General features: G+C 36.1%; 1 protein-coding gene across 1 annotated transcript; it reads right to left on the bottom strand.

Moving 5' to 3' along the window:
• Positions 1-15,064: 15,064 nt before the first annotated feature.
• LOC136346721 (jerky protein homolog-like) lies at positions 15,065-15,875 on the bottom strand. Its single transcript, XM_066296086.1, has 2 exons — positions 15,718-15,875; positions 15,065-15,659 (listed from the first exon to the last, which is right to left on the bottom strand). Exons 1-2 carry the CDS (start codon positions 15,873-15,875, stop codon positions 15,065-15,067), a joined length of 753 nt encoding a protein of 250 aa, XP_066152183.1.
• Between the last annotated feature and the right edge of the window lie 4,855 nt (positions 15,876-20,730).

The following is a 20,730-nucleotide window of genomic DNA, read 5'->3' as shown; positions in this document are numbered from 1 at the left end:
CCACGGTTTGATGCGGCAAATGGTGCAGATGGCACCCTAGCCAAGGTACGCCCATGGTTTATCACCATGAGTATTAGTACTTAAGAATGGACAAGACATGGAGGACTCTCCCTCTCTGCCTTGTTTTTTTATGGGTACGGTCGGCCACTTCAACGCAGACGTCGTGTCCGCGCTCATCAAATTCATAAGTCACTCTATCATTCTCTGCATATTCCGTATTAATAAACGTAAACTTATAAACCTTCTCTCTGACCTGTGATTTCATTCAAAAGATATAAACATCCTATATCTAAAATAGCATCAAAACCCGATACTACAGTTCTAATAATAATTTAATGTAATTTATCCGTACATGTTTGTCCGTCGTATTTAATGTTGTTGTGATGCTTTTATTGTTTTCTACTTTCAGGACTGATTTTGCTAGAAATACGCCATTGCAGAGTTCGATTTCTGGACTTACACCTTGTGATATATTTTGATTGATTATTTCGACTTCTATAATGGTTTCAGATCTGGGACTAAGATAGTAGGTTTCTGAGTTGAATGAGTTAGAGTTGGTTCCTAAAGGAATTGGAAATGGTAAACTTTGCATTGATAGGGTTTGTTTTTCGAAAGAGATATTAGCCATTTGGCCTTGAAGATAATCATTATCAATTAATCTGTCGAATGGTAAATTTGATTCAAGTTTGACAATGTGAAATTTTACGTTGAACGTCTTGCGATTGATTTCCAAGGGTACATTTATGTAGGATCCGTTTGTCAGATCGCTGCAATATTCTGTATATATTAATTAATAAGTATAATTGTTGCCGTCTGACCAAATCGAGATGCAAATAGGAGGATGTACAGGGTCATTCAAACTCGACGCCCCACCCATTTTATGCGAAAACAGTTGGGCTTAGCAACATTATTTTTTCACCAGATTAAATAAAAGGACGCAAGCTACAATAAATGCTAAAAACGTTGAAATGTGGAAGGCGACGCTCGGCGTCGCGACGCCGACTTTATGTTTTTTTTCAGAAACATACCCTTTTTTTTCAAAAATGTGAACATTGATATTATACATTCTAAACAAGTTTTGTATAAAAAGTTTTTTGAAATTTCTAATCATTTAAAAGCTACAGGAGAAACAAATATTGACATATTAGGTAGTCTTGGGGATATACTTCGCTACGCACTTACGCATGAAGTAGGCGAAAAAACAATGTAAACCGTTGCCTAGCAACACAAACATTTAAATTGTCAAGTATTTTTTATTTATTTATAATACTATCAGTTAAAATTATCAAAATCAATAAAGGAAAAACATAACACAAAATCTTAAGATATAAAACAAGTAACAAGTTAAAAAAATAAACTATAAAATGTGCTCAAAATTGCCGCCGTCTACTAGCAAACAATATCCAAAACGCTTTCTGACTTCTTGACACGTAATTTTTCCAAGAGTTCTGCGATCTATCGAATTACAGGCATCTCGAATTTTTTGTTTCAGATGTTCTACATTATTTGTAGGAGTACTGTAAACAATGTTTTTTAATGTTCCCCATAAGAAGAAATCTAAACAACTTAGATCCGGCGATTTTGCAGGCCAAGGAACTGCGCCAGATCTACCGATCCATCTATCAGGAAATATCTGATTTAGGTATTGGGTAACTATTGCAGCATTATGGCATGATGCACCATCCATTTGAAACCACATATTTTGTCTAAGCAATAAAGGCATATCTTCTAATAATACTTGCAGATCAAATTCCAGAAAGTTTTGAAAATTTTGCCCATTAAAGTTATAGTCGTAAAAATACGGACCTACTAAACGTTGACCAATTATGCCACACCAGACATTAATTCCAAAGTGCCCTTGGTTTTCAATTTGATTAACTATATGAGGATTTTCAGTGGCCCAGTATCTTGCGTTATGCCTGTTTGGATGCCCATTGCTCACAAATCTGCTCTCGTCGCTCCATAAAATATGATTATAAATCCTATGGTTATCGTTTTCCATAATGACCATGTTACTTAAAAAGTCAATTCTTCTAACACGGTTTTCTTCATTTAAAAGCTGCAGGTTGTTCAGTTTATAGGGAATATAATTATCCTTCTTTAGAGTGCGTTGAATTGTAGAATAACTTAAATTTAATTGTCGACTTGCAGTATTAATTGACGCTCTAGGATTGCCTTCAAAAAATTGGCAGATCTGAGCTACGACAAAACCATTAGAAACAGATTTTGCTATTGACATTGATTTCCTGCATGAAAATACATTTGAATTGTTTCTTAAATTTGTTTCTAAACGAGGAAACATTTTATGATCAGGAATCACTCGATCTTGATACCTTTCTCGATATAGTCTAAATGCTGCTCTTGAATTACGTTGAGTCTCGCCATAAATTAATAACATATCGACTTTTTCTTGATGACTAACCATTATTCTAATATTAAATTAAAAAAGTATCTTTCTACTGTTAACTATCAAATATGAGAATGAACATTCAGTCAAACTGATCACGTAAAAGCACACGTTTGTGTTGCTAGGCAACGGTTTACATTGTTTTTTCGCCTACTTCATGCGTAAGTGCGTAGCGAAGTATATCCCCAAGACTACCTAATATGTCAATATTTGTTTCTCCTGTAGCTTTTAAATGATTAGAAATTTCAAAAAAGTTTTATACAAAACTTGTTTAGAATGTATAATATCAATGTTCACATTTTTGAAAAAAAAGGGTATGTTTCTGAAAAAAAACATAAAGTCGGCGTCGCGACGCCGAGCGTCGCTTTCCACATTTCAACGTTTTTAGCATTTATTGTAGCTTGCGTCCTTTTATTTAAACTGGTGAAAAAAATTATTTTGCTAAGCCCAACTGTTTTCGCATAAAATGGGTGGGGCGTCGAGTTTGAATGACCCTGTACATTGTCAAGTAACTATAATTTAGGCTAGGTTAGGGGAATAAAGAGTGAGGTACCCTGATGATACGCCCATGTGTATGGTCACTGTGTTCATGTGGTTCGCAGCATTACTGGAATTTTCCCAGTAATTATCCTTGGTCGAGAGCCGCATGAAGTAAAAGAAAGTCGAGCATCTCTTTGTTAGAACCAGGAAAGAGGGTCGAAGAACAGTCGACAACGGTTCTGACAAAGGATGGTTTATGATGTTCAGATGTGGCTGGAGACATGGCGGATCGGGAATCGGTCTCTGGTTAGGGTACGCCGCTGGTTTATTGCCCCAGAAAGTAGCATTTGAGGTATTGGAGAAACTGGGACGTTCTCTTTTTTCTCGAGGTGACGATTCGGTGAGGTGTTGGGAGTGTCGCGAAGGAACGCAAGTATCCTCTTAGTTAAGTTAGTAAGTAAGCCCCTAATTGTAACAACTCAAAAATAAAATCCTAGACAACTTAAGAAAAAGCCTACATTTATACTACCAAAGGTAGTGTCTAGGCCAGGGGCTTTCTGAGTTCCTGCCTAACAGTGGTGACTGCCTCACTAGGCACCCAAAGAGGAATCCAAATGTGCTGGCGGGATTCGTAATCGAGTCGAAGGACCAGACGGGCTACCGTCATAAAATAATGAGGTTCCAAAGGTTCGAGAGGGTATAGAAACTCTGTTACACAAATTACACTAAATTTAATCACGGACTAGTAGAATTACAGAGGTGCGTGGTGATTAAATTATTAACAGTAATGCCCGTGTATAGAGTTCTATTGCGACGAGAGCGTGAGAAGTTTGTAACTTCTGTAGTCTAACTTATGAAATTTTGAGAGAAGAGAGAAGTTGCTGTTAACGCGACGAGGTGAGAAACGGTTCTGAGCTTGCTCCAAGAGGGGTGGTGCCCTTCCCGAAAAACGCAGGTTCCCGAGGTTGGTATCCCACAATTTCGTGGGAAAATCACCACCTTGATGCTTTCACACCATTGCCTCATCCCTAACACCCTCTGGTTCATGTGCACTTGCGAGTTTGTTGCAACATTCCATCCTAATTTACTACGGCCCTTAATCTATTGGACAATTTGCACTTCATAAATCAGGGTGGAAGTAAACCAGATGAAAGGTGATTAGCGCGGTACCCATGGTTTGGCACATAATGGAATGTCAAGTTTTGGGTTCTGTTTTCTCTCTCTACCAAATTTATTGCCCAGATGTTAGGGCAATGCGTGAGTGCGATCTTTATGTTGGAGTTTCTCCAATAGGTAGAAACCAATGCATTTGGACTGAGACCACTTAGTAACAATGTTTCAGATGGATTATAGGTGCATTTGGTTTGGTTCAATTTGGCAAGTCATTAATGAAACGCTTGCTCCAGTATCGACTAAAAATTTGAATGGAATACCTTGAAAGTGAACCTCGATGTACACCATGCTTTTATGTATTACTAGGAGAGGTAATGGTGATCGAGACATATTTCCAGAGATTTCTGAGGTACGATGGGTATTATTTGAAATAATACTTGAATTTGATTTCATAGAATTAGAAATAGAAAGTGATTTAACCAAAGTCGAAGTTGAGCTTGAGTTGATAGTTAGAATTAGTAAGTTTCGAACTTGATTTAAAAATTCGGTTCATATTGAACTGAGTTGAATTTGAGTTAGTAGAATTCGAATTTGATTTAAAAATTCGGTTGCTATTGAACTGAATTGAACTTGAGTTGGTAGAATTGGAACTTGGATTGGAAGTCGTTGCTTGAGTTGAGTTGGGATATTACGCCTCTTGAATGTCCATTTCCACCAGTGAGGCGTTTACTGGGGAGGACTGGCAGTTTAAATTTATAGTTTGACGAGCCGGGTTATTTTCCATGGAATTTCTATTGTCAAACTTTCTCTGGTTGTCTTGTTTAAGTCGATTATTGTATTCACGTTTCCGACATTCACTGATAATGTGCCCTTTATTTTTGCAATAGTTGCAGTATTTTCTTTATGTGTTATGGGTTTGACAAGGTTCAGGCTTAAAGTTTTCTCTTTTATTAAATTGCACCGAATTATCTAATTTTTGGAAACACTCTCAAAGTTTGTGGCCATTTTTCTTGCAGAAACTGCAATATTTTGAATGTCGTAATGTAAATTCTTGGTTAGAAATGTTAATTGCGCGTTCCTCTTCGATCTCCTTAGTAAGTGCTTCAGAAAAATCGGTTAAGTTTTGCGCTCTGAAGAATCTTGAAATATCGGGCTTGTGTTGAAGTAGTGTAAGCTTTAGAAGTAAAAATAATAATAGTTAATGTTCCCTTCCTCGTTTGATGAAAAGACCGCCAAAGCAGCTGTGCGATTCAGTCAACTGCTGAGTGGCCATTCTGCTATGATAAGAGAAAACCGTTTTTCGACAACTGATAAATTGGAGCCAGTTCGGTATTAAACGTCTCAACGAAAACTTCACCAAATCGTTTTATTGTCATTTTACCTCCGTCACAATTCTTCACCCTTCCAGACCATATAAGTTCAACAGGTTATGGGCCCAGTTACACAGGTGCTGAAATTGTGATTGGTGAAATTATCTTCAACAGTGTAATACATTCAAAGACGTGGACATTCAAATGGAGAGTGATAAACCAAGGATTGAAAAGCTCAGGGACGCTGACAACTGGCAACAGTGGCAGTTCGTTGTAAGTACGTTACTGGACAGTGAGGATGCTCTGGGAGTTTGCGATGGATCGTTCATAAAACCAGAAAGCACAGACCAGAACTACGACCAACGAAGTCGAGAGTGGACAAAGGCAGATCGTCTAGCGAGGAAAACCATTGTCACCTCCGTAGAAACCAAACCGCTGCAGTTATTGATGAATTGCGAAAATGCTCGAGAAATGTGGGTCAAGCTACATAGCGTATATGACTTGAAGTCTGACGAAAGTCTAGGATTAATTCAAAAACAGTTTTTTGAATTAAAGTGGGACTCTCTGTTAAACATAGCAGGGCACATTTCAAAATTGGAACAAATGGCAAGTAAGATGAAAAAATTAAACAGTCCAATACCAGAATCAATGCTGATGGCAAGGATCCTGTCAATTCTGCCAGCCAAATTTAATCACTTCCATAGCGCTTGGGATTCAATGGACTCGTCGAAGCGTAACATCGAGACACTAACAACTCGTCTCATGACAGAAGAGCTTCGATTGCAGAAGAGCGAATCAGAAGTGGAAGAATTGACAACAGCATTAATGACAAAAGCAAAATCTACTCACAAAAAGGAATTCAAAAGGGAAAAGGAGTGTTTCACATGTGGAAAAATGGGACATTTCCGTAAAGACTGTCCGGGGTGCGCAAAGTGCGGTTCAAAAAGGCATCTGCAAAAGGACTGTCTAAAAAATGCCAGTGCTCAAATGCAGATAGATGATTATGGCGAAAAACAAGCATTTGTAGAAATCGGAAGTGAACAAAACAACTCTGATATTTGGTTAATTGACTCCGGTGCGACAAATCACATCACGAACCGCAGGGACTGGTTTGATGAATTTAAAGTTTTTCCGGAACCTCAAATGATACGTGTCGGAAATGGGGAAAGTATTGCCGCCTACGGGAGTGGACAAATAAATGTCGAAACGTATGCTAACGGAACATGGCTAGCAGGAACTCTCTATGACGTGTTGTATGTACCAAAAATCGCCCGAAATCTTTTCTCCGTAAAAATTGCGGCAAAAAGAGGTGCCGACTTTGTTGTTAAAAACAACGGTAAGAATTGTATGTTCTTACGAGATAACAAAGTCGTGGCCGTTGGAGAAGAAGCAGAAAATCTTTATCGCATAGTATTACGTGTCGTTGCACCTTTCCGCAAAGCCGCGGATGTTTTGGTCTCAATAAAAAGCAACGATACGCTAAATCTGTGGCATGAAAGATTAGGACACCAAAACAATAAACACGTGCAAACAGTTATGAAAAGATTTGGATATGAACTGACCACCGACAATATATTCTGTGATGGGTGCGCTTACGGTAAAAATCACAGGCAAGCATTTCGGGATCGCAAAGAAGACCGTGCAGTAGAAACTCGAGAACTGATTCACAGTGATGTCTGCGGCCCAATGGATGTGAAATCATTAGGCGAAAAACAGTACTATCTACTATTCAAAGACGATTTCAGTAAATACCGAGTGATTTATTTCATTCGAAATAAATCAGAAGTATATGAAAAACTAGAGCAGTTTCTAAACGAAGTAAAGACGCAGTTCACTGATCATGTTAGAGAAATTCAACATGACGGTGGCAAGGAATATGTCAACAGAAATGTAAAGAGCTTATTAAGCAAGATGGGCATAAAACAAACAGTAACAATTCCGTACGCTCCAGAACAAAATGGATTCATTGAAAGGGAAAACCGAACGATTGTAGAGTCTGCGAGGTCAATGCTATACTCAAAGTCGTACCTTCCTAAAGGCTTATGGGCGGAAGCAATGAACACAGCCGTTTATATTTTGAACAGGACAGGACCTTCGAGGACACCTGATAAAACACCAATAGAGATATGGAGTGGAAAGAAGCCCCGAGTCTCTCACCTCAAAATCTTCGGTACGGAGTGCTTTGCACACATTCCAAAAGAAAAGAGACGCAAGCTAGACAAGAAGTCCTACAAAGGCTACTTAGTGGGATATACCGAGAACGTGGAAGGATACCGTGTGTGGATACCTGATCGGAACGACGTGATAGTGAGTCGTGATGTGATTTTCAAAAATGAAGTGATGCAACCGAAAGTAGTATCGGTTGAAAACATAATCGAACAACCGAAGGAAGAAGTGCAGGAAGAAAAACATGAAGAAAACACCACACAGAATAATTCACCCGTAGAAAGAAATCTAAGAGATAGATTACAGCTGAAACGACCTGACTTCTATGGGATACCTGTCGCGCTCTTAGCGAATGAACCTATGTGTTTCAAGGAGGCAGTTTCCTCAGAACAACGTGACGATTGGATGGATGCTATGAACGAAGAAATGACGTCCTTATTGGAAAATGAAACGTGGGTAATAGTGAAAAAACCATTAAACAAAAAAATATTTGAAAACCGATGGGTGTACCGTACAAAATACAAGGAAGATGGAATAGTAGATCGCCTCAAGGCGCGATTAGTTATCAAAGGCTGCTCACAACAAAGAGGAGTGGATTACAACGAGACCTTCAGTCCAGTGGCCAGATCCGAAACAATCCGGGTATTGCTAAGTACTGCGGCATCGGAAAAATTATATCTGAAACAGTTTGACATAAAAACAGCTTTCCTGTACGGGGAATTAACAGAAGAAATCTTTATGAAACAACCAGAAGGATTTGAAGATGGTACCCCCCGTGTCTGCAAACTGATAAAAAGTCTTTACGGATTGAAGCAAGCCCCTAGATGTTGGAATGACAAATTTGCAAGTTTTTTGGAGGGATGCGGCTTCAGGGAGAGTACTTCAGATCCGTGTCTATATATAAGCAAAAACAGAGACATAAAAATGCTATTGTTGCTATATGTTGACGATGGATTAATAGCCTCGTCAAACGTAGAGGAACTTGAAAAGCTACTACAGAAAATTGGAAACACATTCAAGGCAAAAGTTGCAAGTGACGTTAAGAACTACATTGGAATAGAAATTGAAAAACAGAATAATGGTTCAATTTTTATTCATCAGAAGGCCTACATTAAGAGAATTCTAGAAAAATACGGAATGGAAGACTCAAGGGCGGTTGCTACACCCATTGATCCAGGATGGCAGACGGATATAACAGTACAAAAGAAAATTGAAGGATTTCCATATCGTGAAATTGTGGGAAGTTTGATGTTTCTGCAAGTAAACACGAGGCCAGACATTGGATATGCGTTGAATGTCGCTTCAAGAGCACTAGAAAATCCAACCGAAGCACATTCCAAACTTGTAAAACGAATTCTCCGCTACATCAAGGGCACAGCAGACTTTGGTCTGTTCTATCATACACATGAACAATTAGAAGTCTTCAGTGATGCTGATTTTGCTGGAGACATTGAAAACAGAAGGTCAACAACAGGTGTCATTTGCAAACTAAACGGAGCTGCAGTGTCATGGCAGAGCAGGAAACAACAATGCGTAGCATTATCTACTACAGAAGCAGAGTACATGAGTGCAGCTAGTGCAGCAAAAGACCTTGTGTGGCTAGTGCGTATTCTCAAGGAAATCGGTGTAAATGCTACCAAGTATAGCAACATATCACTGTGTATTGACAATCAAAGTGCTATAAGACTAATTAAAAATCCAGAAGGACATAAGCGCACCAAGCATATAGATATAAAATTTCACTTTACTCGTGACCTGTTTAAAAGGGGGGAATTTGATATACTATATGTTCCAAGTGAAAACCAGATTGCAGACATTATGACTAAGCCTTTGGCTAAACAAACATTTGAAATGTTGCGTCTTAAAGTAGGCCTAGTTAAGAATTAGTCTAAGTGTCCGTAATCACATGTAAGCATGTATTAATATAATTACATATTATTTTTAGGGAGAGTGTTGAAGTAGTGTAAGCTTTAGAAGTAAAAATAATAATAGTTAATGTTCCCTTCCTCGTTTGATGAAAAGACCGCCAAAGCAGCTGTGCGATTCAGTCAACTGCTGAGTGGCCATTCTGCTATGATAAGAGAAAACCGTTTTTCGACAACTGATAAATTGGAGCCAGTTCGGTATTAAACGTCTCAACGAAAACTTCACCAAATCGTTTTATTGTCATTTTACCTCCGTCACAATTCTTCACCCTTCCAGACCATATAAGTTCAACAGCTTGGAATGATTAATGAATCGACTCAATCTTAATTCTTTGCTTATTTCTATTTTTCCTATGTGTTCGTTTTCATTATTAAAATTAATAGAACTTAAAATTCGGGTAACTAGTTTATTCGTTCATGAAAATTTAAAATTGGTTCGGATTTTTCTTGCTTGAGCGTATTTAATTCCTCCATTAACTGAATGTAATGTTTTCTGTCTTGGTAAAAGGTACCTAAAATATCTTTTAACTCTTTCCAATCGCCATAAGATTTTCCATGTAACTGAGATCTTACACTTCCAGTTAATCTAGAGATTATAAATGCTAAAAGAGGTTTTTGTTGAATGTCGTTAGCCAAATCAACCGCATTGCTACAGTTCGTTATAAAAGATCGTGAAATTCGTGTCTTTTTCCATGAAATGATTTAGGAATCAGAGAACATAAAAATTATAATGGGAACCAACTCATCCTTGGATTATTCTCAGTAGCCATTATTAAGAATGATATGAAATAGGAAGAGAATTGATAGTGAAGAGGGGATAATAGTAGGAATTTGAAAAATGGGAAACACTTAGTACAAAACAAAAGTCGAAAGATTGCTTACCAAATTGTTTACGGGATCAATTTTTTGTGTAGTAGAACGTCTCTGATGATGGTTCGTCAGTGCTCAAAGGATTGAAATCGACCAAATTCTTGGAACCTTGTTGCAAGGCTGTCTGTTCACGATTGTGGCTGAAGATCCTACTTCTGACACCAAAATTATGTGTTGTGACACCAGCCAGTATTTTATACGTGATCGACATCACGATGTAGATTTGTCAGGATTGAGACGCCTCGTTAACTCACTATAAACTCTTTATTTTATTACTAAGGTTCTATACCGTTGCTCTGGACTATTTTGAAAGAATTTAAGAGCTTCTTACACTATGCACTCTGTCTGAGGAAAACATTATAATCATTCATTTTTGGTGCTGAAAACTACTTATATGTGTGTAGGACAACTTATCTAAATTACACTGCTAAGGGCAAACCCCCGGGGACTTGATACTTTGGTCGCAGTTAATTGTTCATGTATAGATGAAAGGGCGGTCTGGTAATAGTGCAATTGCTCTAAATTATTCCTATGATAACCCCATATTATTGGGAAAGTTTCATGTTATCTGGGATAATAAGTTATATGATAGATACTGGATTTGAGGATAAGAAGGTATATAACAGTATATTTTGAACTGTTCTATTTCTTTCCATATTTTGGTGTTTCAAGGTTCTTTTATAATGGAAGCAGTTCTTCTTAATGTGACCTTTTCGGCCACAATGATGACATTTACTCTTCGAAAGATTATTTAGGTTTTTGTATCTTCCTTGGTATTGGGTTTTCTTTGGATGAAAGTTCCTCTTTATTTTATCCCGAATAACAACATTCAGAATTTTGCACTGGTATCCCTATTATCATTCAAGATCTTGACTTGATGATCTAAGAGCCTCATTTTCACAAAGACTAAAGTCAAGTTATCTTCACATAATGCCTCTATGACGGTTATTACATCGTCATATTGTTTTGGAAGAGTTAGCAATAGATGGGATACCTTATCTGCTCCCTCTACTTTTGCTACTGCTGCTAATAAATCTGATGTTAATTCGTAAAAAATTTTGAAGTGTTGAATTAACAGTCGCTTTGAATCTTCAATTCTAATAATTTCTTTTGAAGAGTCAACAGGGTAACGAGGCTTTTTCGTTTGTAAATGACATCCATGTTGCATAGGATATCTTTTGCACTATTTTCAGATTTTACAAAACCAAGTAAAGAATTTTATAAATACTCTGCAATAATATTCCTTGCTGTAAAATTGGCCTTAATCCATTCATCAGTCAGTGGTTCGGGAGTTGCCTAGTCAATCACTTTTATAATGTCAAGTTCACTTAGCAATGCTCTTAGTCTAAACTTCCACACACTGTACCTTTCGCTGTCAAAAGGTTTAATGTTCCTTTTTACACTTAAATGTTCCGTTGTCACTGCACCGCTAAGATGAGAAAAGAAAAAAAAACAAAGAATACCCGGTGTTTGTTGATCCTTGATGTAGAACTCACGATGAACGTGGACTGCATTGTTGCGTTTGAAGGACCACCCTGAACTCACATTATCAGGGACACTGTTTTCTGGTTCCAATTAATCAACACCCCGTTCAACAATAACAACGTTTTATTGATCTTTCTGCTAACTAATTTGATACCAGACGAGTTAGGACCAACTGACAACGAACCACTATACAAGCTTAGTGTTTCAGTTAAGTCCCCGCGTGAACACTAAATAAGTACATATATGTCGATTTTAGAAGGTATTTCCCGGGAATCAGAATGTCTGAATCGTTCGGATCGAATCACTGGTCAAAAAAGCCCCGCAACCTTTCTTCCCAGTTCTTAAGTACTAAATTCGAGAACCTCCAGGCAGGGGCGTGCTGCCTTCTGAAGCAGTCTTTCACACATCTGGTACCTAATTTTGAAAAATGTGACCGTTTGGCGGGTACTTTTACGACGCACTTTTATTAGGATATATACCATACGCTTTCTTTACGTATCTTAAAGTTACCCCAATTTTTAGTGCCGCAAAAGGGAATGAACGTATTTCCCCGCACTAAACGACCCTTTTACTTCTTGAGATGGTATGTTTATTGAACTATGCTGGGAAATAGAATCTGCTGTACAGGGGCGTAGCTTAAAGTCTAGAAAAATAAATTAATCTACTTATTATCTAAATAGGCCTATATCTTAAAACTTGGTATATGTACAGGGTTATTCACGCTATACGGCTCGGAATATTGTGGCCAAAATAAAAGGTTTTCTAAAAATTTTTCTTTTGGGTTATATGGGGATCTATTATGGCTACTTATTAAAATTATTTTCATATTATACAGGGTGTCCCAAAAGTGTTAAAAGTATCAAAGTTGTGTTTTTTTAAATGGAATCCCTTGTATATTGTTGCATTTTTGGATTCTCCGATCAAAATAAATGTGTGTTTTAATAAGGTTTACAATACCTAGCACTTACGGTTTTTGAAATAATTTAAATTTTGTAAAAATTTGGCCTAATTTTCATGTTTTAACCACTTAAGCAGTATTTAAGTTATGTAAGCGTAATTTACAGTGTAGTGTAATAATGGATTATACTTTATATCCCAATCATGAAAAACTTGCCAGCTTATACAGGGTGTGCAAAAATTAAAACTATTCAAATGAGGACTTTAAGTGGCTATAACTGGATTAATTTAAATGCAATGCCATATTTTTTAACTTACCAGGATATGTAGTTTTTAAATACCCATCGAATGGTACTAAGATGTTCATAGCTAAGTCTTCGCGTTTTTGCAGAATGCACTAAATAATGGCTCCTTGCGCCATTTGGCGTCTTTTAGTTCAAAGTTCCAATGTATCTAGTTGCCTATGATATTTCAAAATATCAGATAGTTAATTTAGTTTATTTTTTAGTTTAGTCTGCAAAGGTACTTTTTTTCTAGAGTGTGTAATGTACCCTCAGGCTACGCCTATGCCTATGCAATCCGTCCGATCATGTCCGTGATGACCATATGTTGAGAACCCATTTTCTTCACAACCGAACTGAATTTTGCATGTGGGTGTTAGATAAAGTGGCAGAAAATGAAAACTTTTTCGGTGAAGTATTATTTAGTGATGAATGTACTTTCCATAACAATGGTCTTGTAAATAGACATAACTTTCATTACTCTTCTGATTCGAATCCACATGAATACAGAGTCATGAGAAATCAGAATAGGTGGTCCGTTAATGTGTGGGGTGGAATATTGGGTCCGTATTTAATTGGGCCGTATTTTTTTGAAGGACCTTTAAACGGTGTGACGTTTCTGGATTTTCTTTGGCACAAACTTCCAGTATTATTAGAAAAAGTCCCTTTAAATATTAGAACTACCATGTGGCTTCAATTGGATGGGGCTCCGCCTCATTATCATCGCGAGGTTCGGCAATTTTTAAATGCCAACTTTAAAAACAGGTGGATAGGAAGAAACGGATTTCAAAATTGGCCCCCCAGATCCCCGGACTTAACTCCACTAGATTTTTTTTTGTGGGGATACATAAAAGGAATTGTCTACAATACGCCTCCAACAACTCCACAGGATATGAAAACACGTATAAGAGACGCGTTTGAAACTGTTTCTCCGCAAATGTTGTCCAGAATTAGCGGTGGTTTTGAAAAAAGAATTTGTAAGTGTTTGGAAATGGACGGTCGACATTTCGAACATCTGTAATAAATATTTTGTTTCCGTTTTATGTTATACTTGATATGTGATTTAGAACTTTGAACTAAAAGACGCCAAATGGCGCAAGGAGCCATTATTTAGTGCATTCTGCAAAAACGCGAAGACTTAGCTATGAACATCCTAGTACCATTCGATGGGTATTTAAAAACTACATATCCTGGTAAGTTAAAAAATATGGCATTGCATTTAAATTAATCCAGTTATAGCCACTTAAAGTCCTCATTTGAATAGTTTTAATTTTTGCACACCCTGTATAAGCTGGCAAGTTTTTCATGATTGGGATATAAAGTATGATCCATTATTACACTACACTGTAAATTACGATTACATAACTTAAATACTGCTTAAGTGGTTAAAACATGAAAATTAGGCCAAATTTTTACAAAATTTAAATTATTTCAAAAACCGTAAGTGCTAGGTATTGGAAACCTTATTAAAACACACATTTATTTTGATCGGAGAATCCAAAAATGCAACAATATACAAGGGGTTCCATTTAAAAAAACACAACTTTGATACTTTTAGCACTTTTGGGACACCCTGTATAATATGAAAATAATTTTAAAAAGTAGCCATAATAGATCCCCATATAACCCAAAAGAAAAATTTTTAGAAAACCTCGTATTTTGGCCACAATATTCCGAGCCGTATAGCGTGAATAACCCTGTATGTACATTATAAAAACATTTAAATATGTATATGTCTAATACACTTTATTTTCAAAATATCGTAACAAATATAGTGCAAAAAGATTGAAACGTATTAAATCAACCTACTTACTATATACAGTTACTCATCCCCTGAAGTAATGCCTTTAGGCGGTTCCGGGGGGGAACAACGGTGAAGAGAGGTGGGTTTTTAGTGGGTAGGCGCTTCCCTACAGGGGGTGAATCCCATATAACCTGGTCGCCTGTCCATCAGACCGGGTACCTTCAGAAGGTTTTCCCCCTCTACAAAAAAAAAAAAAATACAGTTACTCACAAATGTGACCGTATATTATTTGAAAATAAATAAACTCCCAAAAAAATATATTACTACACAATTTGCAATTTGCAAAATGAATTGTGAAATCAGCCCTTAAAAATTGTACAAGTCATCTATGCATTACTGCTAGAGACATATTCCACAGGTAAAGTTTTGTTCTTGTATGGCCTTGGATTCTTAGCTTTTCCAATAACAAGAAGTCGAAGTTTTTGGGTGCCATCACCGTTTGTACAAGCTAGAAACGTGATTCGTTCTTTTCTGGATTTTCTTCCGGGCGCCATTGCTTCATTGCTGTGAACTAAGGTTTTATCGGGCAGCAACTTCCAAAAGAGACCTGACTCGTCAGCATTATAAATTTGCTGAGGAAGAAGATCGTGAGCTTCTATTACTTGCCTAAGTTTCGCAATGAAGGGAGTTACAGCAGATTCATCATTCGATAATTTCTCTCCGCAGATTTTAAGATGTCTCAACCCATATCTTTTTTTTTTATTAAGTAGCCAGCTTCTGCTCGCAACAAATGTATCTTTTCCATAAATATTCTGGAAGAGCTGTCGAGCTTTGGCCCCTACTATTCCATACGAAAAAGGAATATGTTTGTTTCGTTGTTTAATGAACCAGGTATAAAATTCTTCTTCTTCCATCTCTGGATATTCTGCTTGCCGCAAAGTTTTACGAGAACCTTGCTCAGAATGACAAATTCCAATAAATCTAAAATATTGATGAGTAAGTCATCATCAAAAGACATTCCAAAATAAACTAATCTTACCTCATTTTTTTACCCTCGTTTTTCTTAATATCGGAAATAGTAGACGTTTCGACGCCGTACTGTAGCGCAAGTGATTTACCACTAACACCATTTCTTAATTTGTCTAATATTTCACCTTTTTGTTTTATAGACAAAGTAATATGTTTACGTTTCTCCATTCTACACTACGTTGAAACACACCCAGCCACCAAATATACAGGGTGTCCGGATACTCCATGTACAATACTCTATCAGATATAATACAACTCATAATAAGTCGATGTAACCAGATTTGCCTTAGTACAAAAGTTGATAATAACGGAGCTACAGGGTATCAAAGTTGAAAAAGGAAATCAGATTTTCTTTAATATCTTTTGACTTCTTCAAACTAATTTCACGAAATTTTGGATTCAGGGGTTTTTTGGGATGAAAAATTCAAATTTATAAACGATTTTGATGTATCTTCTAGAGGGCACCACAAGCAGCCATTAGGATACTTTTAAACCGTCAAAACTTTTTTTTCTGCCACAGTGTATGTCAATTTCGAATAGAAAAATGTTTTACCCTCTCTTTTCTGCTTAAAAAAGTGTACTTGTTAAATGTCGCTAAAGCCAACTGTTTAAAAGATATTTGCAATTTTATTATATATTATATTGATATATTCTGATGTTTTTTTATTCGGTGAGAATTGTTTTACCTGAATACTTGATAATGTCATCAAATACAAATTCTTCCAAAATGATGGCTATCCAGCACATTTGCGTTTTTAGCAAATATCTTCATTTTTAATATCATTTTTAGTAGATAACGTTTTGGTGAATGCACTGCTCGGGTATATAAAAAGTTAATTTCTCTCATTTTTAAAATGTTTCTTAAGAATCTTTTCAGCATGACTGAAAGACTATTGCCTAAGGAAGTTTTTAAGAAATTTGAATAAACCTACATCTAAGCGTTTAAATTAAATCCATGTTTAAATTTGACTCTTCGCTTTATTACAAGCTCGGAAGATCATGTTTATGTAGTTCTAAGTAGGTAACAAAGCCATTTTAGATTTTACCCTTTAAATAATTTAAACAGTTATCTATTGGCAATAAAAAAATTTAGTACATTTTTGTGATTAAAAGGCTTGGTGTTCTTCTACCCTCCAACAATTGTGAAAGAGCACGGTTAAATTAAAAAATATTAAAAACTAAATTATCAGGAAAACTGTAACGCATAGTATATAGATATGTTTGGTTAAATCGATTCAGAATCACGTAATCTATCACCCCCTAAAATTATTGTATCGACTTGCCAGACACCCTGTATAAGCTTATTTCTTATTTGTAAGACCGACTAGTCACGAAAGCTACAATTCGAAGTCTTCATTTCTCTACACGACAATTATGAAATAAATGATACTATAGACAAATGCCTCGTTATCTAATTAGTGACGAGCATGAATGTATTAACGAGATTCCTACTGTCCCTACCTATTACCTAGCGAAACCCTTGTCAAGGGAACAGGCTTGGAAAAATTAACGGGAAAAGAAGACCCATGAGGTAAAACATGCTCTTCAAAGATGTTGCAAATGTACCAGTCAGTATTTATTCTTAAATTTTCCTTAACAAGCCCCTTGCGACTCTTTCAACTGATGCCTCCTCAAAGCATAATGGAACCGTCTCTAAAGTTATATTTTGTACAAGATTACATTCTGAAAGCCGTTCTCCGGACTGTCCGTATACTAGGACACGTCCATCTGACGCCCATAATTATATTCTTGTTTCATCAGTAAAAATATTTTTATATATATATAGAGTTTTGCCATAACCCCTGTGTCTTCATTTGATCAATTTCTAGTCATTCTCGTGAAACGATTTTACCTATAAATTTTAGTTGGAACTTTAACTCTAATACTAAGGAAGATTTAAAATAAAGAAAGAGGACGCTGATGGATCAAAGGTTTGCCGAGTATGGATGGTCCATTGGGATTCGAATCATTTACCTGCGGATAAGAAGTTTTGGACAAATTTCCTACCATTCTCATCTCGTATTACCCCTCGCCTTAAATCATTAACAAAATCGATTGCGGTGGGCAGAGAACGGATACATTGGAATCTGGAATGGGATAATATCGTATTTAGCAACGAATCCAGATGCTGCTCGGGTATACATAATGGTCGGGCAAGAGTAAGAAAAAGACGGGATGAAAGATGGAATCTTCAGTTTAACTACAGAAATCCGGTTATCAAACTGTTGGGGTGATGATTTGGGGTGCTATTAAATATCGCAGCAGATCACTCTTACTTTTCATTAAAGGTAATATGACAGTCCAACGATACATCCAAGAAGTCCTGGAACCTCATCTCATGCCGTATCTGGAAACTCTTGTTAATTCAGTTTTCCAGAAAAACAATGCTCGACCACATGTGGCTAGAGTGACTATGGATTTCTTTGAATGAAATATAATCTATTTGCTATCTTGGCCACCTTCATCTCCAGAGCTCTCATCGATTGAACATGTATGGGATATTGTAGGTAGAAGGTTGCATAATATACCTCATCCCCCACAGACCCTAGCGGTGCTATGTCATGCTGTCCAGTTAGCCTGGAATGAGGTCCCTCAAGCGGACATCAATCTCCTCATTAGCTCCATGCCTAGACGTGTACGGGAATGTATAAGATACCGCGGTGGACCGACAAATTGTAATTTTTTTTTGGTTTTTAGCAGTTGTATTTGTTCATTTTTTTAATGAAGTATTTATTTTAGAGTAAGAAATATGCATAGCAAAAATTATTTAAATGAAACCATTTTACGGGTTCTCTTTTCTATGTTAGGCAGTATGCTTGCAGATGATTATACACCCCGATTCCGAGAAAACTATTCGCCCAAAAGCAGCCTGCAGCGATCTTAAATCTTACTTAATTAAAGAGACCAAAATTTACTTCCGAATTATTTGCTTAAAAAGAAATTTCTGACTTAGTTGCATTTCAGAAGCTATTTTGAAAGGCAAAAGTACACAAAGAGGTTTTTCATTTACCTTTTTAAAAATTAACGAGACGTTCCATTTTTGGTTGGGCTAACTAATGAATCGTAGGTATTAGTGTCAAATTTATAATCTAAAAGAAAACATACCACAAGCTGCATTTCATTTTTGCAAAAATCAATTAAAAATTGAATGGCATTAAATAATTCTATTTATGTGCTTAATTTTTTTTTTCTTAAGAAAATCGGATGAATTTTTTTTGAAATATCTGCTAATTAATGTGCGGTGATCCATAATTAATGGTACATACTACAAAAAAGTTTTCCAGAATCATTCGAAGAAATTAAAAAAAAAAGTTGACAATTTTATATGTATTAGCAAGAAACGATTCAGACAGGATCGACAACTGTCAGCAAGCATTGAGCTGCTAGATAAAATGTTTCTCACATGGAAGTTAAAGCTTAAGCTTAACCATGAGTTGAAGTAAGGACAACTACATGTATACGAAACACGTTTTCAATTTACCCTTGACTGCCAAATACTTCACATGCAGTTTTAACAGGACATTCAGGAACATGCCGTAAACAAGTATGTTACACAGTGCGTTTTTTAACGTGCAACATAGAATGTTACGTGTTAAAATTGAAATTCCATGGTCTCTGATCTGTTAAACTAATAATTATGAAAGTTGGCAAGTTAAAAAAGAGGGCCAAGAAAACTTGTAAAAAATCCTAAAAAGCGCTTTTATCTTATTCAATATTATATCTTCATGCCTCCCTGATATGGTCATATTGAAATGCACATAAAATCGTGCGAGGAACTGATAAATAATGTCAATTTTTCAGACCCTCGGATTTCTATGACTTTATTTGTAATTTCAGAAAAAAATTAATTATGTAAGTAAGTAGGTCACAATTTAAACGCTTAAATTAACTAATACATTATTTGATAATTGATTTTTTTCGATTTATTTCACGGATGTTTTAAAACGTTTTTTTAAAATATTTAAAGCCGGAGCAAAAAAATTTCAACATACTTGTAAAAAGAATTGAAGTACCTTTGATTTGATATGCCACTTGACCCCGTGTCATTTAAGATTCTTGAAGGGTTTGTCACCCCGTTTAGGAGGATGACGACAGATCTACGAAATTATGATTTAAAAGTGTCCTCCTCAAAAGTAAAGTTGGCGTATTTCAGGGTTTTCCTAAGAAAAAAAATTCCAGTCAAGATATTTCAGGTGGACTGTTTTAAATGGGTCACCCTGTATAGTTTCACATTAAAGAAAAGGCACCGTATGAATACAAGAATAAAACGGGAATCACTTGGATTTTGAGCATTTTAATGGCATAGAAATTAACGTTCTTGGTTATGGACTATCTAGGATATTTATTTCGTATTATAATATACGACATTGACCTCAAACATGGATTGGAAATGTTGTTTATAAGAGTTTTTGTCATTTTTTGGACGGCATAGAAATCGTATCAATGTTGTTAAATTCCTTTCCTTCATCAATCTGTTGCAAGAATTTTTACATTAAGTATTACAATAGAGTGATAATTAAGAAAATTGCAAGTGGGCATTAAAAAGACCAGAGGTACGTCTTAGATAAGCTCACATGCTTTGATCTATTTATTAAATGTTCGATAGCAAATAGCAAATGGCCTAAATAACTCTCAACGTTTATGGTTCAACGCCTAATATGAAATTTTTCTTAATTGTTCTGAATCTTCTATATTATAACAGATATGTTCTTCAATGAATCTTAGTTTCTATAACAGGACTTTTATGGGTAGTGAGACAATATAAAAAACTTAAGTTAAAATGAATTTGTCCTTTGACTTCTTTCCAATAAACTTATTAACATAGATGAGGGAATAAACCGCTAGAAAGTTAGTTTAGGTTAATTGAATGTGAATTATTAGTTTTTCAGAACTCAGAAAAATTCGATTTGCCTTTCTTATTAATCTATTAAGTTCGTCCTGGAGATATTCATATTACTTTTATTATTATGTAATCATTATTTTAAGTAACGGAACTACCTACAGGGAAAATTAAAGAAACGCG

This window comes from Euwallacea fornicatus, chromosome 24 (assembly GCF_040115645.1).
Source record: "Euwallacea fornicatus isolate EFF26 chromosome 24, ASM4011564v1, whole genome shotgun sequence".
NCBI lineage: Eukaryota > Metazoa > Arthropoda > Insecta > Coleoptera > Curculionidae > Euwallacea > Euwallacea fornicatus.
This window is presented reverse-complemented; position numbering and strand designations above follow the sequence as displayed.